This window comes from Pollicipes pollicipes, unplaced genomic scaffold (assembly GCF_011947565.3).
Source record: "Pollicipes pollicipes isolate AB1234 unplaced genomic scaffold, Ppol_2.1 Scaffold_7261;HRSCAF=8764_pilon_pilon_pilon, whole genome shotgun sequence".
NCBI lineage: Eukaryota > Metazoa > Arthropoda > Thecostraca > Pollicipedomorpha > Pollicipedidae > Pollicipes > Pollicipes pollicipes.
Window position 1 is genome coordinate 34731492 of NW_023597054.1, and position 22903 is coordinate 34754394.

The 22903-nt window shown below is 54.2% G+C and overlaps 3 protein-coding genes across 3 annotated transcripts in view; 2 read left to right on the forward strand and 1 right to left on the reverse strand.

The window, feature by feature from the left end:
• Window positions 1–1500, forward strand: part of LOC119111343 (membrane progestin receptor gamma) — a 7001-nt gene extending 5501 nt beyond the window's left edge. The window contains exon 4 of the mRNA XM_037235160.1: window positions 1447–1500. Within this exon, the coding sequence (XP_037091055.1) occupies window positions 1447–1500 (54 nt within the window). The remainder of the gene's footprint in view (window positions 1–1446) is intronic.
• Window positions 1501–5211: 3711 nt separating this feature from the next.
• On the reverse strand, window positions 5212–17497 carry LOC119112591 (hydroxymethylglutaryl-CoA synthase 1). The gene is made up of 10 exons (XM_037236808.1): window positions 17250–17497; window positions 15139–15235; window positions 14705–14848; window positions 14083–14409; window positions 13292–13450; window positions 9721–9895; window positions 9183–9350; window positions 8722–8848; window positions 6041–6146; window positions 5212–5581 (listed from the first exon to the last, which is right to left on the reverse strand). The coding sequence occupies exons 2-10, from the start codon at window positions 15224–15226 to the stop codon at window positions 5478–5480; spliced, it is 1398 nt and encodes a 465-aa protein (XP_037092703.1). The 5' UTR covers window positions 15227–15235; window positions 17250–17497; the 3' UTR covers window positions 5212–5477.
• Window positions 17498–18270: 773 nt separating this feature from the next.
• LOC119111344 (DNA replication complex GINS protein SLD5) lies at window positions 18271–22525 on the forward strand. Its single transcript, XM_037235161.1, has 6 exons — window positions 18271–18385; window positions 20493–20586; window positions 21076–21222; window positions 21422–21558; window positions 21851–22084; window positions 22429–22525. The coding sequence occupies exons 2-6, from the start codon at window positions 20494–20496 to the stop codon at window positions 22523–22525; spliced, it is 708 nt and encodes a 235-aa protein (XP_037091056.1). The 5' UTR covers window positions 18271–18385; window position 20493.
• Window positions 22526–22903: the final 378 nt, after the last annotated feature.

Below are 22903 nucleotides of genomic sequence, written 5' to 3' on the forward strand. Positions count from 1 at the left end.
GCGGGCGCCCTGGGAGCGCGAGACGCTGCGAGCACCGGCCGGCGGGCGGTTCTGCGGGGTTTGGCCATGTGGTGTTTTAATGGACGGCCGACGTAGGCGCCCATTATTCACATTGTTTGTGTCGTCGTGTATTGATAATGGGAACGGGAGGGAAGTTGATTGTTATGAATGCGAAAGGCGAAATTGGGATAGCGGTAGTGCGCCGTATTAACGTAGCGGGAAGTCGGCGGCTTTGAAGGCTCTAGAGACGATGGTTTGAAAAAGAAGACAAGGCAACGCCATGGGGAGGAAACACGCATCATACAATGTCATTATCTTTTTTTCTCTGTCTGTGTCGGGTCTGTCTGCATTATTCGACGAAATGAAACCTTAAAGGATTGTTTAAGAAACGTGACTCCGAGGGTTAGAACTTACTACATTGGCTATTTATATAAGATAATCGTCTGCGTACTCTTCACGTTAAGCACTTCCATACGCCCACAGATCATTTTTGTGACAAGCGGGCCGTACCTCGAGGCTCCTCCTCCCTCCCCCCCCCCCCCCCCCCCCCCCCCCCCCCCCCCCCCCCCCCCCCCCCCCACTCCCTCCAATACAAACCAACATGGGGTGCCCCAACAGAGCTGTGACTACAGAGAAACTTTATATGCCTTTGTTTTAAATGGAACCTTCAGACGTTTTTGTGCCCTCCTGAAACTTTGAAAACAAATTTACTATACATCTGCCCCGTCCTTTTGTGGCGCCAACGTTCGGGGTCCGTGGATATCCGAGGCCCGTTTTGGTGTCCGTTTTAGTGAACAGTGCAAAGTCATGAGCGCACTTGACTTTTCACGTTATGTTCTCGTTGCATGCGGTCCCATCACTTGCTGAAGTAGGGCGACAGGCCCTTTGTATTTTACTGGCGATGTTGTTTTTGGCTGACCCTGGCTGGAGCCTGTCTGGATTCGTCCACAATTTCAGCGATGATACCGCACGTATCGGTCGCCGGCCCGCGTCATACCCGGGCGGGCCGTTATCACCACGCAAGCACGTCACCGCGGCGCGCATCACACGCGGGCGGCGGTCCCATGCGGGGCAGTAAACACGTGCTGGCTGCCAGTTTTATCAGACAAGCCGCTGGTGACCATGTCATTTCCATGCAACGCTGTCGTGCGATATTGTATTCTGCTTTCAGGACTTGGCGCAATTTTCGTGGCTTGGTTGATGTGTTGCAAAGCCTGAAACGTCGCCTGGCCCGATATGTCGATTTCAAAGCATGCACCCAAGTGACTTTCCGGTGGGCCAGCGTGGTTGCCGAGCTGGCGTGGTGATCGTGGCTGGCCGGCGCGGGGCCTGGTGTGTGACGCGTTCTGTCCGACTCGGCAGGCTTCAGCTGCGGTAACATCCTGGCCGACGACTGTGACCTAGTCCAGCTGTTCAACGCGCACCAAGATCACGCCCGCCCGCCAGTACCTCATCTGGGACAAGTTCACCACTGATCCCAACCCATGCATGGACTTCTAGGAGTCACCCGGTGGCGAGCGGCTCATCCGGCTGGAACGGAGATCTGACGCTCGATAAAATGCGGAAGTGGTTCGATGGCCTATGTATATCCCTTGGTTTGGGCATGTGTCCGCCTCACTGCACGGGTTGAAAGCCAGACTGCTCTCCGCTCATTTTTCAGCATCTCAGTTAGGATTGTTCGCGAATCGACACAGCCAGGGGCACTACCAATGGGTAGAGCGGGGCGGGAGGGGCGCCGGTACTCCGCGCCACTTCCATGGCAACAATGCTGATTGTACTGTTTCATCGGTGTGTTCCCCACAACTCTATGCTCCGCCTGGAGGCCCAGCAAGAAGCTCCAGGTCGTCGGTTGGACCTTAAGTGTCAAAACACGCGTTATCGCTCATGGGACCAGTCCATGTGCAATGAACATGATTACATGCTTCGACGCCTGATTGATCCAATGACACATTTTGTATTAAAACAATTCTTTGTTAGACCTGCATTCGAAGAAACTGTCGGCGAGGATACCATTCGCGCGATCTCAATCAAACACATCAACATTCTTGGGTACACCCAACAGGAGTGGAGACGAGACCAAGGACGCCATCAGATAGAGGAGGCACAAGGCCTTAGAGTGTTCTCACAACACTGACTTACCCTAATATCACTGACAAGTCCAGGACCCTTCGCAAAACTCACAGAACCCCATGGACGAGTCGGTTCATCTGGAACCTCGAGGGACATGACGTCCCGGCCCACCAACGCTGCCACTCGCATGGCAGGCTGATTACCTCCGCTAGACGAACCAGCACCGCGCCCAGCTGCTGCGGCAGACTGCTGGGGCTGGCGCCGCAGCTTCGGTCCAGTACTGCCACGCCCGGCGCGTGTCGGCCCCACGGCGCGTCCCACCGTCACACGCTGGCGCGATGCAGATTCGTGCTAAAGAGGCATCCGACCAAGACCGGCTACCAAGAAAAAAGGCCTTCCAGTTCGATGCAAATTTTGTGCTAAATTTCCTTATGCAAGTGGGTCGACAACATGAAATAATGAAAGGCGTACAAAGGAAGCCGTACTTTGGAACGAGCTTGCTATCTGGCCAACCGGACTCGCTTTCCCACCCATCGCCATTGTCATCCATTCATGGGCCTATGACACTCAGATCCACTGATAATGCCAATAAGGGCGACACTTGTATAAGCTGCCATTCCGCCTTATGCTAAGGTGCAAATAACGTGAGGCTTGCAGCGGTGCCAGCCACGAACCATCCGCATTGTACTCTATTATTAGCGTGTCATCTTCAGTTCTGGCCGCGCCCCGTCTCACCGGGGCGTGTACCGCTCCCGCAGATAAGGCAGTCAGGAGCCAGCTACTTGGCCGCTCTGGCGGAGCCCCCGCCCGAGCGCCCGCGCGCCCCAAGGGGTCTCTGAGCTCAGTAGCGGAGTCTCCTGCAGTGATGGCAGCATTGCCAACTTGTAGGCACCAATTGGACAGCGCTAGCCGAAGGGCTCTAATCGAAATAAAATAGAATAAAAAGAATGAAATGTGCCGATCAGCGAACCTGTTCACTCACCATTTTTGCCGTACTATGGACAGAACGCGCTCACCATGACCTTCAACTCGTTAAAACAATCCAAAAGGTTTGCATAGGTGGCTTTGGGTTCGCAGCACCCACTGAGCATCGCTCGTTGCGTGAGCTCAGAACGCACCACTCTGGTCGTGCCGTCCGGTTGAACGGATAATTATGCCTTCGCTTTCTCCGGACAGAAATGCGACGGGGTTCAAGTGCTTCGGCAATCCGCCGTAATGCTCCGTGTTCAATATTTTGACCCCGCGCGACACCAAATCATTTGCATGCAATGTATCACCACGGAGCCTTAGCCACGTCCCCAAACACCCTTATCTATTCCGAGTATCGGCCACGTTCACGAAAGCTTAAGGGCCGCTGTTCATCTGAATCGGCGCCCGCGTGCAGACAGCGGCCGGCCGGCCGCCGATCACAGCCCCCACCAGTCAGCACAGCGCAGGGTCGCAGTATTGACCTCCCGGTGATCCCAGTAGGCTGGATGATGTCAGAACGGCCTCAAAAACAGACTAATAGACCACAGTCACCTACTACAGACCGTGAAAGGCCACCGGTGACTCGCGGAGGGACCGTCATGCCTGTGTTCAGGACTGCAAACGCAAGCCACCACCACCGTCTGTATTGGCCATCACCGGTACACCATCCGTACGAGACAACTAATCCTGCCAATGGCTTCATAGGTGTGCAATCATACCTGAGCTAAACCTACACAATCCAAGATTCAAGGGACCAACGGACCCATGTGTTGCAATGCGTGCAACGAGGTCAAATACCATCTGACGCAAAGATATGTGCATGACTCGCGCAATGCTGCGAGCATCGAGGCCTTTCACTTAAAACCTAGTAAACAGATACCAGCAAAAACAGAGCCGACAGGGAAGACAGGTCCGCTTTCCAAACAGCAAGGCATGACCAATAACGCCGAAGGTTACAGCCGTCCGGTATAATACTTGCTAATCGTGACGCGCGCTGCCCACTCCAGGCCTGGCACACGCTATGGTGGCCGAAATCGCAACGGATACCATTTTATGACCGGGCTAAACCTATCCAACCGCGGCTTTTGCTCTTATCTCAAAGCCACGCAGCGATCGCCGTCAACCGCCGCCTCCTTTCGCGGACGGCACGCCCGTCAGCACCTCAGCCACGTTTGGCACAACCCGTCGCCGACACGGCAAGCCGTTTCCGACAGCCGGCCGCGACTCCGGGCACGCTCTAGCCATCGGCTCGCTGCCGAGCCGCGTCTCAGTCCGGCAACAGGCACCAACACGGCTCGACAGCGTCCGGCCGTTCAACAACGAAACACGGAATGACAAGCAAACTACACGTACGTGCTTTGGTCTCGGTTGGTGACGGGAGCTATGCGCTTAAACTACGACTGGCACCCTCACAACAGCCCTCGGGAGAAACGATCGCAGGCCGGCACAGGCCCTCTGTCTTCCGAGCACACCCTGGGCTGAATACTGGCACGACGCGCTCCGTTTCCGTACAGATCCGACAGCGCTGAGTATTATGTTGTAAAGTACTGCTAACAACGCGGCAATCGCACCATCAATTATGACAACGGGCAACGCAGCCTCGAATCGCGTCATACTCCAGGAGACAGCGCGACAGGCACGAGGCGGGCCAGTGACTGGCTCAAAATATTACAAAGGCTTGAACAATCGCCGGCTCTCCATGGGGGAGCACCGTCCGACGGGGGTAACAAGGCCTCTCCCGCACTACTCGCGAACGATCGAGGACGGACAGGCGCAAGACGTGGCCCACAATCGCCAGACACGCGGCAAAATACGCGCAAAAGCCACAGCTTTTGATTGATCGGCCCGGCGTACGCCAACTGGCACCAATCTAAATGGTCCGCTAATTGCAAGACCCCAGACGGATTCGAAAGTTCATCCACATTGCCGGTGACACTCGACGCCATTCCGGTGTTACAAGGACTATACTCCGCTACCGCATATGCCAAAATTATTGTACTGATCAGCTTTCAAAAGCGGGACTCCGCGAAAAAACTGGCGTGTCCCACTTAAACTAGCAAATAGCTGAACCGATGGATGCTTCAGATCCAGATAGTGAAAATTGCATTATATTCCAAAACAGTCGTTACGCTAGATAGTCGGCAGCCATTCAATTATATGTAACTGCTTTCTTAAAAGCTGACTCGAAAACTGAATTGGCGTGTTCCTGTTTGATTCGCACGTCCTGACATCACCTGCCACGGGCACCGGTGGCGCCACCTGCACCGGACAGCGCCAGCCTGCAGGCGCCAGGTTGACGCGTGCCAGCCGGGAGCTTATGGCGCTACCTCGCGGCCACGGCACCACCACCAGTAACGAGCACCCCTGGCGCCGGCGGCGCACGTGCGGCGCCGTGCCGGCACGTCACCGCCGTCGCACGGCGCCAGCATGTGACGTCATCACGTGGCGCGGGCGTATTGGCGGCGGTGCTTCTCGTCGATGCCGGTCAGGTAGTAGGTGCCCGGGAAGAGCATGCTTGGGTCGGCCTTGGGCGCGTAGGGAGCTGCGGCACAGGGACGCGCGGTCACACGGTGCCCGCACAGGAGCGGCGGGACGCCAGGCGACCCGCGGCAGCTGTGCGAAGATAGCGAGCGACCGGCGAGTGGTGGTGCTGCAGCATTCAACGAACAAAAAGCACAACGAATCAACAAGTATTTGGTGATCCACAAAATCCCCCAACTGGTACAGCGACGCAAGAAATGCGCTGCCGTAGGGAACAAAACACCTCACAGAAAACCTCGCCGAACTTTTTCGTACGTGTGATTTACATCACTTTAACGATATCCATGAAGATTATGGTGCCCTGGAGCAGCGTCTACCGTCAACCCGGTACAAATATTTATCTCATTTAGCAGTCATTGCATCGGACCTAACTGGCTGGTCACACTTGGTCAGTGTCGCAGATCGCCCTGCGCCTCAGCGCGGAGGGCGTACGACCGGCGGCGGCCCATCCGCTACCCACCCAGGTGGTGCGACTGCTCGCGGAGCTGCATCGTGTCGGCGAATGCGGCCGGCTCCACCTTCTGACGCGCCTCCAGGCGGCCAACCACGTCACTGACGCCCGCCAGCTAGAACAGGAGGGCACCGCGTTACCGCCCGCTCCCACACCGCCCAGCCGCTGAGCCCGTGAGAGCGCCCGGCAGGCGGACACGCGGCGCATCCCAACTCCACCCCGGCACCGTCGCTTCAGCACGGAGGCGAGGCGAGGTGTTGCAGCGAAGAGCGAGGCAGAGCCAGCGGCGGAAGATAGACGAAACAGTGGACAGGACCAAGCGGGGAAGGCAGTCGGCTGTGCGCTGGTGACGTCACGGCGGCGCCCGGCCCGCGCGGCGGCGGCGATGCTGCTAAGAAGGCACGGCCACACCACAGCAGGCCTCGGCTTCGCTGGTTCCGCGTCTCGATGGAAGAGACACATCACCAAATGTCCACATCAGATCTGCACGCTGAACCTACAGTCTCCCTTCGCTGGGCTACATGCGTCGACTCGCGCGCCGGCCGACGCTGAGCGGCGCGGGGTTGTCTCGCGCGAGATGCTGGGGACCACTCCGCGCGACACTGCTCGGCGTCGAGGGCGACCCACGGACGTCACATACGTCGCCAACAGGCACAGCCAATCAGGTCGTGTCACACGTCGGCACGACCTATCTCAAATCCGAGGCGAGAGAAAACGCGCGACGAGATCGTCCCGGGATACGAAGTTCAGAGATGACGTTTGAGGCGGCCATTGTTATGGCTGAAGCATCCGTTCAACGGAGGAAATTTACACCGCCCGCGCGTTAGACGACCAGGCAGGGCACCGACCGAGCGCCGGCTGTGCCACCCGACGAAGCAGCCATTGTCCAGAGCCGCCAGCGGGCCCCGCTCTCGCCGCCCTCCCGCGGCCGCCGGTGCAGTCGCCGCTCAACAGGCCACAAACAGCATGCACTATGAAGCGGCGCGAAGCCTCATTGTTGACGCAACCTCGCTACACCGTTGTTGGGATCCCGTGCCGACAGACGGGTGCTCGGAAGAGAGCAACGCGTAGCTGGCCACTGCTTCGGACCCGGCCCGGTAACGACGGAGTCAGGTCAAGCGACGTTCGGCAGAGCATGCTGTATTTCCCCAAAACTGGGACTGAGTGAGTGGAAAAAGGCGGCTAAGGAATGCCGAGCAACTGCCTCTTACATACCTACCACGGATAGGAAAATTGGACGGACCGACTCTTCGTTAATTCCATCTGAGAAACTACGTTGAAGAGTGTAAAATTGGTGTTTTCAGTTCAGTCAGACGAATGCAAAGCGATCCTGTGTCCAATTCAAAGTGCTGGATTCTTCGTTTCATGAACAAGAATGCGACGACAGAGATGACTGGCATTGAGTTAGCATGCAGCCTTAGCGCCGACTCCCGGCAGTCCAGACGAGTGGACTGGATGGATATCCACATCATTTGTGTCGTCGTTCATGGTGACCGTAGTTCCAGCCACTGAAACGTGACGTTCGGGACAACACGCTTTGCTGTTGTATCTGCAATTGATAATTTACATATATACGGTAATAATGACCCACTTTCTCCGTCCTTCGGATAAGGAGCCATAAGTTTTCCAAACGGAACATTGGTGTTCCATTGCATTAAGTAAATGTTGACTACTCGCAGTGCTAGATTTTTTCACGCGGAAGAATGAACTTCATCACATACGGACGTAGGTGGAAATAAGAGGCTAAAAAAACTACTGAATGTAAGACGCCCTTGATGCCTTTTATGACAGACGTTGGTGGAAATAAGAGGTTAAAAAAACTACTGAATATAAGACGTCCTTGATGCCTTTTCTAGTTAACTGCTTGCCTACGCCAATTTACACATCGTGCATCGGCATTCCGACGGAAGCAACCCAGCACGGGATCAGAGCCCCAGCCGAACCCCCGGGCGCACCGACCACCCGTTTCGACGTTTGCCGCCTGTCACACTGCAGCACGTGCGACCCCGCGCCGCCGTGGGAACCCCTCCAACAGCAGCGGGCGGGCAGGCGGGCGGGACGGGACGTTCCGTCCGCCGCCCTTCACTTGACCTAGAGCGGGCGCGGCGGGGCGCGGCGCGACTCGCCGGGTGGCATCCGCCGGGGAACCGGCCCCACCCGGTACCGCTGATGCAAACAAGCCCGGACAAAGGGGCGCCGCACACCGCCGCCGCCACCGCCGCCGCTGTACACAGGACGCGCTATTCGCGGCACCAAGGTCGGCAGTGACAACGGCGGACGGAGGCGGCAGGCCCCGACCCGTCGAGGAGCTCGGCGGCACTCGCGGCCGCCCGTTCTGCATAGCTGCCGTTTCAAGAGCGGGCAGGTATGAGGAAAGGGATATGCAGTTTTTTTTAATTGATCCGCTGCCAGCGGCTTGTCCCGCCAGTCTCGCTGGTCGTTGTCACACTGCGTGGCCCCGCTCTGGTGCCGCCTTCTGCCACCCATTACTGTCTCTTGGAGCCCATCAGTTCTTGTCCAACAACTTGACAAACACTTTCGACTACGTAGGCTTTCACCCTCTGCGTTCGTGGCGTCTTGGGGTGTTTGTCATTCTCATACCATTTTCCTTGTTATACCCTACATACAGTACAGAAACACACATCGAATAAATTGTAAACGCGTGAGCTGTTCTGAACCGCCAAACTCACCAATGCCTCCAGGCGAGATCCGGATCCATTGGTGGTGGCAATCCGGATCGAAAACAGTGACGACGCCAGTCCAGATCCGTACGAGAAGAGCGCTATCCGACTCCCCGTCAGCTCGTCGGGCTTTTTGCTGAAACCAATCAGCCTGCGTTCAACGCCATTTACCGATAGCTATTGCGTAAAGGTGCGAGCGAATCTGTCCACACTCGAGAACGATCACTTATTCCAGTGAACAACATTGGTGAGCTTTGCATCTTTAAAAAGCCACGCGGAAAAGTCCTTGAACACTTAACTTAAGCTCCATTGCTCTGCATTGCCACAGTTGTGTTAGCCACGGCTCGGGCGTTCGCTGCTGCTGGAAACTGGAAACTAGCGTGTAACTTGTAACACGAGTGAGAGCGTTGCAAATTACCAGGGCTTTCAGCACATTTTCTAGTAATCAAGAGCAGTGTGAAGGCGCTCACCTGACCAGCAGCGAGACGAGACAGCTGTACAGCGAGGGCGTGTACATGTTGCCCACGTTGGAGGCCAGCAGCAGCGACGGCTTTGTCTTCTGCTCGAACTGCGCCCGGCTTCGCTCCATGAAAGCCTTCTCCACGTCGCGGTCGAAGTAGCTCTCCTCCAGCGTCTTGCTCCTGGGCGCAGCACTCGTTTGACTGAGCGGGGAATCATGCCAGCTCCAGCGGCCGGGTCCATCCTGAGAGTGGCAGTGCCACCCTGGCCGCGCTCGCCTGGGCATCCGGCGCAAAACTGCCGTGATACCAACCAGCACGGATTACGGAATGGGGTGCTCGACGTAACACACGCATCGTTCCCCACGTCCTGGCCGCGTCGGTAACCTAGGCGACTTCGGGTCGACGGACAGCCGGCCACTGGACGTGATCAACACGTCCCAGTTCGCTCCCGTCCACCTCTCGGAGCGTCTCAATCCGCCACCCCCCCCCCCCCTCCATGACCTGAGCGCCTCTGCTGTCGCCCGCTGACCACAGCGTCTCACCGCGCTGCGGTTCACTAACCTGAACGCCTTCCAGTCCGGGGAACCGCTCGGGCACGGCGGCGGCGTCCGTCTCGAGGAAGTCATTGAAGACCAGTCTGGCCAGCGACTTCTGCACCAGCTTGCCGAACGGCGAGTGGAAGAGAACGGCGTCGAAGGAGTCGACCGTCACTGGACCGCCGCCTGAAAAGAAGGAGTGCGTCAGCTTGTTTCGCCACAGCGCGCCCACTCCAGATATCCAGCCCCACCACCGCCGCAGCACGAAACATTCGGACCATCCAATCTCGACACGGAATACGGGGGGCTTCGTCCATCACACTCATACTTTGGAGCACCGGCGCCAAACGCCGGAAAATGGGCATTGCAAGCATAACACTGCAATGTTGAGTAATAAACAACCTTGGAAGCCGCGGCTCCAGCGCCGGAATGACGCCCTCGACCCCAGCAGTAAATCGTCTGGACGACGCAACGGCCCGTGAACGGATACGCACACATCGAGTGCTCACAAGGCGACTCCATTCCGTGTATTTTCTATCGATTACCGCTTATTTCAGCGCTCCAGAACATGGCCGATCGGTAGGTTTATATTTATTCCATTCTGTCCCTTAGAATTGAGCACAGATTCCACTGCACCAATTCGGCAAACACATCCACTTGCGCCGCCATCCATTTCTTGCCCGAGCTGTGACACTACACCCTGGCTTCAACTACGTCATACCATCCGTTTCTTCGGGACTTTCCCAGCACGAGATCGTAGCTCGCTCGCAAACATCCGGTGTTTGCCGCAGAACGGTCGGACAAAAACCGCACGCCTGCTAGGGAATGCAATGGCGCACGCCTGCTAGGGAATCCACCGGCGCGAGGAATTGCTGTGCTGCTGGCAGCTGCTGTACAAGCAGCTACAGCGCCGGATTGTTGACACGAGGGGAAAACATGGCATGTGATAACAAACCCAAAGGTCAGCCTGCGTGTTAACTTTGTTATGCGTTTTGCTGTGTGTCACATCTGGCTGTCGCGTTTTCTGAGAATACCAGCTCGTGGATAATGCTGCCGGACAAGCCTGATGGTTGCTGCAACTGGACTTCGCTGATCGGGCTACGGGCCGACACTTTGGATATTCCAACAATGGTGTCAAATACAAAACGTTTATAGAGCTTTTGGCCAGACATAACCATATCGAACTGTGAGGATATCAATGGCAAACCAATACAAAATGCAAACTGATTGCTGTCCGTCAATGGTACCATCGTTGCCGCGTCAACATAAATACATACATGTGTATGAGTGCGATGGCAGCCAGTCCCAGTGAGCACGGCGGCTCTCTAAAGGCGTAAAAGAAAAGAAAATGTTTGATGCTAGTGCTGGAGACATCATTATCCGCCATATCGCAGATCTCACGCATGCAAAATAGCAGCACCTTTAACCACCGCTGCGACAACATCCACAAGGTCGTACCAGCGGCCAGACTTGATGACCCATTCCCCGACTGAGTTTCCCCGCGCGCATGCCTCTAACGGCCCACCGCCTTACGCGCGTTCCGTCCATTTCCGGCGGTCGTGGCCGGCGCGCTGACGCCCTCCGACCTTGCGGCGCGCCATGGCGCGGGTACGCGGCGCGCGCCGGCCGGTCAGTGAACCCAGCCGAGACGATTACGATCCGGGAAGGCGCGGAATCGCCGCGGCTGCGTCCGCGCCGCTCTGGAGCGGTCACCGCCGGCGGCGACCGGAGAGTAACGGCACGGCCGCACGGCGGGAGGCTGGGGTCGGGAGCGGACTGGCGCCGATCGGGCCCTGGCGAAATCGACTCCGACGGGTCCTTGCCGCTCAGGGGTCGATGGAAGCTCACTCAACGCAGCGCTGTGTCACTTGATATGACCCCGAAATCATTTCAGGAGGATGCGGTGCCAATCTTGAATGACTCTCACTGAGTAGTAATAAAATATCAAATAGATTCCGGTTGTAATGGTGAGAGCCACAGGTTTTATAGGTTGTAACTATAAAGCCACCTTTACGGGGAGCATGGGTGCCTACATGCAAACTTTGGTTTCGTGACCAGAAGTAGACATGTGACATGGTTTATTTGCTGCCCACGTGGCTTGTCTGACTTCAAGCATCTGCCACACGACATATTTGCTGGAGTCCAGTGATTGATGACAAACCTACATAAACGGTTCATCTCTTACTCCACCTAAACAAAATACCAAGTGAAACCACTCCATGACACAACCTGAGCTTGGTTCATTCCAGGTAGGTATCTATGGTGGGTATCCTAGAGCGCAGGGCGACACGCGCAGCCGAAGCAGTGGAGGTCACTTTGTAAGTGTTTACTGCCTGTCTCCAAGTGATAGATGTCACGGGCATTGTGAAGCCGGCAGCCATTAGCGAGATCTGACACTAACGACTATAGAGTGAGGCAGACGCCTTCGCCTTTGAATAGTGCCTAAGGTTGCCAGCTTCCAGTATATTGCAATCGAATTGTGTCATAAAGAAAAAAACCGCAATACTTTTGGCCAATGCCCCGGACCACAAGGACGGGACATGGCAAAGCACCTATTAATAATCACACTGCTTATGTTAAGTCACTGATTTCAGTTGAAAAATCGCTATCCGCCTTGTCACAGGAGGGGAAAAAGGGGCCAAACTCGAATCATATGACACTCTTCCTCGCAGCATGACACATTGCAATTGCAAGGTGTTGTTATTCGAGCCAACGAATTGGGAACCATTTTCCGAAAACAGTCGCAAGAAAAGTTTGCATGCCGGATGTTTCGTTTCTCGAGCAAGGTTGTACCAAACCTCAAAGGCACAAATGGATCGCGCAAAAAGTGTGTTATCTACCGGAAAGCAACGTGCGTCGGTCGCAACATATTGTTTCTGTAGGACGATACGATCCCAGGTCATTCATTCCGGATGACCCGCTTCCTGTTTTGAGCGACACGACACCCCAAAAGGACTGACGCAATAAATAATGACAAGTTATTTTAACGTCGCGAATCCATTAAAGCATGTGTATTCCAAAAGCTGACGACATACTGCAACTACAAAAAACACCCTCCAGTGTACAGGACCATTACGCCATTATCAATGTTGTTCAGGGTAATTGTACGCTTCTACCAACCCCCTCGCACCACTGGGGCACGGCTGGTTGATAGCAAAGACCAGCGGGCACTAGCTCCCACTAGTGCTGATTTCCCACGGTGTTATGAGGTCAATAATCTAAGCAATTTCTTGAAGTAATCAACCGCATAAGGTAATTCATGGATTTAAACAATCAACAATCACCGATCAAACACAAAGTGGAACTGATCAAGCGATAGGCGATAATGGCTTTCACCTACACAACACGCAAGATTATTTGAAGGACATCCAAATCTGTCCGGGCGAACGCACTGGAAGTCCCTCCTCCCCCCCCCCTCCCAAAAAAAGTAAATCTCGCGTGTGCAATATTTGATAGCCCGCTGGAACACTCCTAGTTGAGCAGCCGGCCGACCATGCCGGCGGCTGCGTGACCCCTCCGGACCAGGGAGCGCTGCTGAATCCCGCGAGAGCGGTCACCGCTGGCCGCCGGGAGGGGACCCACCTGGGAGGGCCGCTGCCTTCTGGCGGTAGCGTCCGTAGCACCGGTCCAGCGCGCTCAGGTAGCACTGGATGCTGAGCCGGCCGTCCACCACCGGGTACTCGGAGTTCAGGTCCGGCTTGTAGAAGTCGTATGCGTGCTGCATGTGGCTGGAGCGCAGACCTGCGGGCGGCAGCCGGAGCGGGCCGCTCAGCCGGGCACTCCGCGACGAGGCCAACTCTGCACCGCACAGAGCGGGCGCTCCGTGACAAGATTACCTCTGCACCGCACCGAGCGGGCGCCCCGTGGCGAGACCAACTCTGCGCCGCACAGAGCGGGCGCTCCGTGACGAGATCACCTCTGCACCGCACAGAGCGGGCGCTCCGTGACGAGATCACCTCCGCACCGCACAGAGCGGGCGCTCCGTGACGAGACCAACTGCACCGCACAGGGTCGGCTGACGCCGCCGCACATAGTCAGCTGACTGCACAGCATGGCTCCTTGACGCATCCGCACATGCTGCTGACGCTAACGCACTGCCGCCTAGTCAAACTCCCTCGACTCCGACAATATCCCTCATCACCCAAACAGGCCTGCATCGGAGCGAGTTCAATGCAATGCCGAGTCTGCAGACACGATTCAACTGAAACGACCGGCTACGGACACACCTCAGTCAGGTGCAAGCCGCCGGCCGCAGACAAACAAGCCCTGGCCCAGCGCAAACGACAGCCGGCCCAGGGGCAATCTCAACCACGCCCGCACCGTTTGTCAGACGTACACATCGTGTCGGGGCCGACGGCCGGCCGCCGACTCACCCCGCTCGACCACCAGCGGCGCGTGCGGTCCGACCAGCATGGCGACGGCGCCGGCGCCGCCGGTGGGCCGCGCGCTGCCCGTGGCGTAGACGGCGATGTCGCCGCACACCACCAGCGCCAGCCGGCCGTCCCAGGCCGACGACTCCACCCAGTTGAGCGCGTTGAAGAGCGCCGCCGTGCCGCCGTAGCAGGCGTTGGTCGTGTCGACGCCCTCGATGTCGGCGGCGGCGCTGGCCGGGAACAGCTGCATCAGCACGGACTTCACCGACTTGGACTTGTCCACGAGCGTCTCCGTGCCCACCTCCAGCCGGCCGATCGCCTCGTACGCTGCCGGGGGACGAAGCGCTCAGGACGGCACAGTGCGCTGGCAGGATGGGGCGCGCGCGTTGGGCACAGGCGCGAAACATATGCCCAGTCCACGAAACTCGACCATCGTGAGGTAATCAAGCTAAAGTGGTCTACTGATGCCATGCAAAACGCCGGTTAGGCGAAAAGCAGTCCGAAGAAACAACGTCTGTCTTTCTAGATGCAGCCATGGATTTCTACAGACATCAAATTATCCGCGGAAGCCAAAGGAAATTGGAAATCCTTTGACGTCACGAGGCGGCGTCGGGCGACTCACCAGTGCCAGTTTTCTCCATGAGTTTGTGGACCACTGTCATGCACAGCGAGTTGATGTCCTCCAGATCGGAGCAGAAGCCCATGCGCTTCTGGCCCAGACCGATGGTGTATTTACCGGCGGACGCGCCATCAAATGACTCCAGCTCTGCAACCCGGCTGCAGTTAAAGACTGGTCAAGCTCCCAGCAGATGATGACAGAACAATATGCATGTTAGCAAACACGAATGACATACATGGACTGAAGCAGCTGCCAGCGGGCAAGAGATCCGGCGGCTAAATCAGAGGTTAGCAATGAAGCAGTACACCTTGTCTTTAGATACATCAATACAACAGCCAATTCGACGGCATACTTATCGACACATCCACCGCCGTACCTATCCACACGCCCCAGTCATGTAATCCTTTCAATGCCTCGAAATACGTATCATGTATTACCTTCCTGGTCGACATACTGGGACGGGAAATATATTTCAATGGCAGTGATGCCGACATCCGCTGGCCACTGTCCTTGTCCTGACGTCATTGCGACAGTCTGGAACAAACAAGACGGCTGATTTGTTGCGGTCTACACATGACACTTCGCGGCTTCACTGGAAGGACGAGACGCTAAGTCATGACAGACAGGTCAACTATGAACCCAGTGCTCAGGCAGCGCCTGCCGCCGTCTCGTTGGTCGCGAGCCTCTTCGACCACGGCCGCATCTCCGACTGGCGTCGCCGCTGACCTTGAAGACGCGTCACGATCGATGGTGCGTTGGAGACGCAGCGTCGTCGGGACCTGGCAACCGCTGACGCCGCGGGGGAGAGGCCCGCCCGGCACGCCCCCGCCACCGCTGACATGTTGGGGAGGGGCCTGCTTGCGTCCCCCCCCCCCCCCCCAGCTATCGATCACACCAGCCAACTCGCTGCATACGTGTACCCTGCCCCCTCCCTCCCGGCGGTGCAAGGGGCAGCCTAACTGTATTCGGGGTCCCATCGCGGCTGGACCACCCCACACACAACGGCGAACTGCCGCACACGACGTCGACAGAGAGACTCTGTCTATGCGCCCCCAGCAGCACCTCTTATACTACTTTGGAGCCCACCCACAGCACGATCGGCTTGCGACTCGCCGGCGCCACCGCGTCCACGGGTTAACGCATCACCCCTGAGCCATGACTGTTTCCCTATGTTAACACTGTCCCAGGGTGTGATCCATTGCCACATTCGGTCCACCGATACACTAACTCATCCAAGATCCTGCTGACATCTAGCAATGCACTTACACATCATGGAATGACCCCAGACAAACATGTCAATATCAAGACATGACCACAGGCAGCTTGATGTAAAATCAACTTTGGCACAGTAATCATGCCAGATATTGAAGAAATGTCCTGATTTCAGTGCATCTACAGGCATTCCCACAACACAAAACATGCAGCTGCTCACAAACTTTAAATGCTCCAACTCATTTTCACTTAACCTATTGATAGGATAAGTTTTTAGTGAAAAAACTGTGATGAAACTGCCAGTGGAGAATGTAATGCATTTATCAGTATCCACTCAGCTCAGAATATGTATGAACAAATTCTGATGAATGAAGGGCAAAGAACCAGATTTTCAAAGCAATAATGACCTTTCGGCATTGCATAATACAAGCAAATAATTTTCTACTTGCATTGTCATGTTCCTGAGCAAGAGACTCAATCAGGCTCCTCATTACCAAATTGCTTTCAGGTGGTTTTATGGTATGGAAAAGTTTGGACTTGCAGTACATATCTCAATTCTATATCTCCATTTTCCCAGTTTTTGTCTGAGGAATACAGCTAATGCTACTGTCTTATTTAGCAGTATTTCTGAACATTTCTTCTGCCACATTAGAAAAGTTTAGAGCTATCAGTTTGAGAGTATATCATATGACAAATATGATGGTTTTGACAGTTTTGAGTTCAATGTCTTAAATAATTTGGCATGCACACAGCTTTCAAAACATTTTTAACAATGGTTTTCCTTAACTCTTAGCTTTTTCTTAGTATCACATGAAGTTATGGGCTTCGCACAATGATAGGTAGCAGAGGAAGGGCATATTTGATGCATAATGTAGTGGCTGGAAGAAAAGTTAAATGCAGCAATGTTTTAAGCAATTAAGCTTCATATGGATTTCAGGCATTTCACACAAGATTGAGTCTTTTTTTAATGCTCTGGTATACAGTATGTTCTGAAAAAAACTTTATGGAAAAAGTGCAGCACATCATATAAAAGGCATCATACTTTTCTGAGAAGCATCTGCCACTAAGGCATTGCAAACATTTGTATGCATATAAATTATGAGAAAAACAAGACAAAGACCCAGGAAGCAGAATGAGTGCTTTGGTAATAACACAACTTTTTCATAAAAGTGTCAAGACAGGGGCTAAGTCAACCACATGCAGTTTATAAGAACATGCATCCAGCTAGATTATCGCAAGACCAATCTCAATCTATTTCTTGCTGCAGGGCACCAAATGGTTGCTCGCCCGTTCTCGGTCCCAAACCATTGTCTGGCTTCTTATTGTATCTACACACCCAGTTAGGACGCCTTGGTCGTTCAGCCGGTATGAAGCCTTTCTCCAGCAGACGCTTATAGACTTGGTCCAATTCTGCTGATACGAAGCGGTGCCTTGCTGTAAGCCTGCCAGTACCTAACGTAGCCTGAGTCCAACCCCACAACCTCGTCCCTCAGCGTCCCACGACCTCCTCAGTGCTTCACCTAACCATTACCGGCACGAACACCTCACACGCGCGCCGGCTTCCGCTAATATACGGGGCCTCCAACCTGAAACACACGGTCATGGTCAAGGCTTTCACTGTGTTACGCAATTGTTTGGCAGCACCGCAAAGTACTCCTACTAAACGACCGCCTTCTACGGTACTTGTTCTGCCCGACAAACAAGCAGGACACTTTCCCTCTTGGATCACGCAGTAGATCAGCGCAGGAGATATCGTTCAAGTACTGTAGGATTGAAATCCGATGAAAGAGTTCTTTATCATTAAACCGAGGCATGACGGCGCTCTTTAGGCATAAGTCAGGCAAATGATGAGTGCAAGTGATACATAATGTGCTCAAACGATTTTGGACCGATATTATGACCGCATACAATCAACGAAAGGAAAATAAATATCAACTAACGTAGCCCTTGAAACAATTTTAGAATAAATCATGTAGAATGTGTTGTGCGAAAAATGAAGCAAAAATGTCATGCAGCTTCAAAGTCGCCTGAAATTTTATCAGAGAAATCAGTTCTGTTGGCTTCTGTTAATCTGATCACGCTCTTGTTTTCAGGTTTTCGACAAATCTCTGAAGGGTACACAACCACCAAAAGGAACTACGTCATTCTGCCTACGGGTGGGAGCTACCAAATTTCAAGCGACTGAAACTCTGGTATAGAATTGCAAAATCGCCCCACTGCAGCGCTGCATAAAAGTAATCGGCCTGAAATATCATATGTGGTCTATTTTAGCAATAATCTAAATAAATATTTACGCGAACCTGATGATTTTACCGATAATTTATTCCGTATCTTTGAGATTTTTTCTCTCCGCTTTCCAATCATCGAAATCCCGCGCGCTAAATTTGTAATATATGTGGATTTCTGCGTGGGCTACGCATCGCGATAAAGCATAAACTACGGTGTTGTCACGCACTGCGGCTCGCTGCGCAGGTAATGCGCGTAACTAATGGGGGCGGAATGCCTTTCAAGAGCCTCGACTCTTGCGTTATAGAAGAAAGCAGCGTAGAACCGTTTTAAAGTTGCCAGATGAGTCATGTACTCCTTTAATACTCTAGTTACTAGGTTTTATGTGCATGTCAATAGCATTGGTTTTTTGTGCTCCGTTGAGTGCTCATCAAATATTCCCAGATGCCCATTCCTAATGTTTACGTGAAGTTAGCGCGTGTAACCTAGAGGACATGTGCATCAATTTTGGGCCAATCCAAATCGTGTAAAATGCTCAACTTTTATCTACTTGAAAAGTGTTCTGTGATAGTTTTGCTTGAAATTGCAATTGTAGCATCCAAAGTGTTCATACATGGGCTCTGTGCACTTAAGTAAGCTGTCAGCTCACTAGACTTGGACTTGCTGAGTGACATGCATGTGCTGGAATTGTTGCTTTTGTTCCTAAACCCAATTTGTTCTATTTTTAATTTCTTCCATTTTGCCTGAGTTTACTCAAACTCAAATTTTGACCTCTGCCATAGGAATAAGGGGCCAGCAGGCAATGGGATATGTTCACACACAACATGTGCCTAAACAACAGAAGCGAGTTACACACATTGACATTTTTAGACATTGTACAAGCACAATGGAAGTAGAATGAGGTAAAGGGTGGATAGCATTGAAGTTGAAAAGCATTTTAAGTTCCACTCATTTTCAAGAGGTAGTTTTGCTACAGTCCTCAAAACATATGCACCACTGGACAACAAATTACTAAATTTTCTGCACCAACCTTAAGCAGGTGCATGTCAGACTCAGTTCATGCCAAATAGCTCTAGAATTCTGCTTTACAAACTGCTCTTGAGGCATCTTCACTTAAAGTTACAATGAATGCATACTTTTTCCTGGAGGCACTGCTTCTATGCTCTGAAATTTTTGGTGGTGAGTGCCAAACCTAGCAGATTGTGATATGCTGCATATATGCCGTGAAACTTTTGTTTCGATGAGGTCACCATCAGCGTTCTGGTGTAACATGGATTTTTAGCTGTCTGGCTGTGGGAAAATATGTCCTTGCACTGGCATGTAGTGATGATGTACATAGTGACATGTATTGAAGCCTGTTTCAAAATTTCTGTTAGGATGCAACTTTGTGATCTTGTAAGACATGTGGCACAAAACCCCTGCATTTGCCGATGACTGACAGCTTTAGCTATCTACTTCTTGACTTATATCTGAATTGGCCTTCAACATGACACTGGAATCACACCATTCATGACCCTTTATTTGTGCAATGCAAGGCTGTTACATTCCAACACTTCAAACTAGAATCACTGCATTCTTGATCTGGGAGAGATGTCAAATTAGTTGTCAAGCACCACTGTTACAGGTTCTCAGGACGAGTGTCATATTAATCTTGAGTCATATTTAGGGGTCTATTGGGTGCTAGCCAACAAGGATCAACCAAAATTTGGTTTTGCAGCATTTTGTAGCATGTTAAACCCCCTTCTGCAGTCCTGTTTGATAAAAGGTTGGAGACAAAAGTATGTGTTGAGTTGGGAAGAGAAACCATCCTTGTGTGCCTTTCATGAGTATGTCAAGCTTTACATCTTGAACCTGGCATTAAACTAGTAAGGAGTGCATAATCCAGTGACCCAGACACTTGTCAGACTGGGAAAAAGCACCCATCTTGTGCTGTGATTTAGTCTCAAGTACTGCATGGACAGGAATACTTCTGTGAGCCCCCACCCCCACCCCCACCCACCATTCACACCCCACACCCACACCCACATCCACACCCACACCACCACCACCACCACCATCCTCACCACCACCCAACTGACTCACACCACTTGACTCTTAGCGCGGTCGCTGCCATCGGCTGCAAGCCATTCCTATCAAGGGCAACTTGTGCTCACACGTCCTGCCTTTTCACCGCGCCCTATGGCACCGCATCTAAGCGACTACAATGGCGTCGGAACCAGAGTCCACTCACAATTATGCTATGCCACCCGGAGTATAGTCAAACCAACCCCACTGGCTGTGATTGAAAGTTTTAATCGATTCCGTCGGAGCGAAATCAAGCGCAGGCATGTCTATGACACGCCTTTGTCTGCAGGATGGCATCGATGGAAGACGATGAAATAATTGACGGCAGTGGCGATGAGCAAGAAGATATAACACCAGCGGATATCCTTCAGAGGTTGAGACAGGTTCGTCTCAAAAGGCATCCATGTTCACACGCAGTGGCACCATCGCCTAGTTTTACTTTGAAAACAAGTCGTCATATGGGCTTCTAGTGACTTTCCCCCCCCCCCCCCCTTATTTTCCCCCAGTGATATTGCCGACCTGGTGAAGCCGGCTGGCGCACAGTGACGTCGAGATGCTTGTTGCCTGGTCTGGTCTTAATGTGCCAATGTCGGCAGAATGGCGTCGTATAACCTGGTTATTGACCGCAATGGTATAGCTTGTGCTCGGCTTCAGGGGTCCCTGCGACAAGGGGCGTAAGGTTTGTGGGCGCTAAGTGACGAATGATTGGGCTACAGTGCTGTAAATCCAGTCTTAATCTGCTGTCAGGGTGATCTCGCAGTTTCCACTGTTTCTCTGGGACGTTCACAGGCTCGGCAGATGTGCCGCATTGTGGGTTCGATGTACGTGACATCTTCCATCATAATAGTAGGTCTTCACCTGCACTGTTTCAGTCGTGGATAGACGAGCGGATGTGTCCCGAGCTGTTGGAATACGACGGCGATGTCGTGGACTGCATGCTGGACCAGATCCATCAGATGGAGGCCAACCTGAAGCGGGTCAGCAAGACGGATTTCAAAATATCCATCCACAAAATGGAGGTGAGCGAGAGGTGGCACGGAAACATGACCTCGTCAGTCATTGCCACTACCCAGCCGTGATATGACGGTGACAAAGGGCGATTTATGCACATCACGCACCAGTGCTCGGCGGATTTGAGGACGATGACGACTGTCAGCCGGGTCAGCCGCCTTGGTGCGGGGACGCGGGCGGCGCACTGATGTGCCCGCCGCCGGCCAGGTGGACCGGATCCGGTACCTGATCGCCAGCTACCTGCGCTGCCGACTGCAGAAGATCGAGCTCTACCACCGCCACCTGCTGGCCAGTGAAGAGCTGCGCCGCCGCCTGTCACCCGAGGAGCTCAAGTTCGCCACAGAGTCAGTCGCGCCGTCATCATGACTCACGCCCGTGTCGCACCGGCAGGGTTAGCCTGGATAACGTGTTTTCTGATGCATACGTAGAGCATGTAAGACTCAGTTTGCTAAGTCATCAATTCAGCTGTTATCGATGGGTTTACCTTCGCTATCCGCTGACCCGGCAACCGCAACGCCAAACGACGTAGTGAGCACGGCCCGATGGGGCAGCTCGGCCGGAAGTGCTCATCCCCACGCCCTGAGAGCACCAGCAGCGGCTCGCCGGCTCCCTCACGCCGTCGCCTGGTGGGCGCAGGTTCCAGGCGGGCCAGGAGAGCCACTTCCAGGAGGTGGCGCTGCGGCACATGCCGTCGAGCGGCGCGTCAGCCTCGCAGCCCGAGTCGGGCTCGGAGCCGGCGCCCAGCGCCGAGGGCAGCCGACTGGGCGCGGCCGAGGCCACGGTGGCGCCCAGCCTCGACGCGCACGTCTACCTGCGGGCCGACGTCGACTGCGTCGGCGTGCTCATCGCCGACGAGGCCGGCGACTCCAGGTCTGTGGATCGGAGAGATGGGGGTGAGAGGGGCAGCGTGCGGCTCCGGGATATTGCAGGGGAGCTGGACAGCAGCGGAAGGCTGGTACGGCAGGTGACAAGCTATTGTAGTTGTGTAACACCGGGAGATGCAATAAACGCGCAATACCATGCTAGTCAAGGCTTTTGTGAATGGTAGAGGCCGATTTATTGCATCACCACCGGCCAAGCCGGTGTGACCAGACGCGATGCACGGGCCAGACCAGAACAGACGGGACCAGTGTGATGTCTGCGGACGCCCCGCGCCTCGCTTACCGAAGGGCCTGCGGTCCTCCATGGCGTCACTACATCTGTTGATGTTCCAGGACGGAGGAGCTGGACCTGGTGAAGGGCTCGCAGTACCTGTTGCGATACGAACCCATCTCCAAGCTGCTGCACAAAGGCGACGTGCACCTCATTTGACCCGGGCGGGACGCCGCTCAGGCGCCGCGTGTGGCGGCGGTCGACTAGCCCTGCGACGATGCGCCGGGTGCCGGTGCGCCGATCCGCCGGACTGTGCCGGCTGAACTCGTGTGCCGTGGTCCGTGATGCCTACCGACGGCATTGGGACTGGATAGAACAGTGTGCGTTGCCTTGTCAATACTGTGTCTCGTATCAACGACGCAATTACAGGTGGGGTTCGAGAGTTGTGCCCGGAGCGTGAAGGATCTCCGTCGACACGAGGATGAGCGGGGTTGACTTGCCACCTGCGACATAGGGAACTACACCCGACTTCAGCGCCAGAGGCACCGCCGATAAGACCTTGGCCTGACACGGCGGCTGTCTGTTCCACGTCCGCCT

Coding starts and splice junctions, on each gene's coding strand:
- LOC119112591 (XM_037236808.1), bottom strand. CDS start 15,226: ATGACGTCAGGACAAGGACAGTGGCCAGCGGATGTCGGCATCACTGCC. Junction 14,849..15,138: donor CCAGTATGTCGACCAGGAAG/GTAATACATGAT, acceptor GCCGGGTTGCAG/AGCTGGAGTCATTTGATGGC. Junction 13,451..14,082: donor GCCGCTGGTGGTCGAGCGGG/GTGAGTCGGCGG, acceptor TGCCGCCCGCAG/GTCTGCGCTCCAGCCACATG.
- LOC119111344 (XM_037235161.1), top strand. CDS start 20,494: ATGGCATCGATGGAAGACGATGAAATAATTGACGGCAGTGGCGATGAG. Junction 21,559..21,850: donor GAGCTCAAGTTCGCCACAGA/GTCAGTCGCGCC, acceptor TGGTGGGCGCAG/GTTCCAGGCGGGCCAGGAGA. Junction 22,085..22,428: donor GACGAGGCCGGCGACTCCAG/GTCTGTGGATCG, acceptor TTGATGTTCCAG/GACGGAGGAGCTGGACCTGG.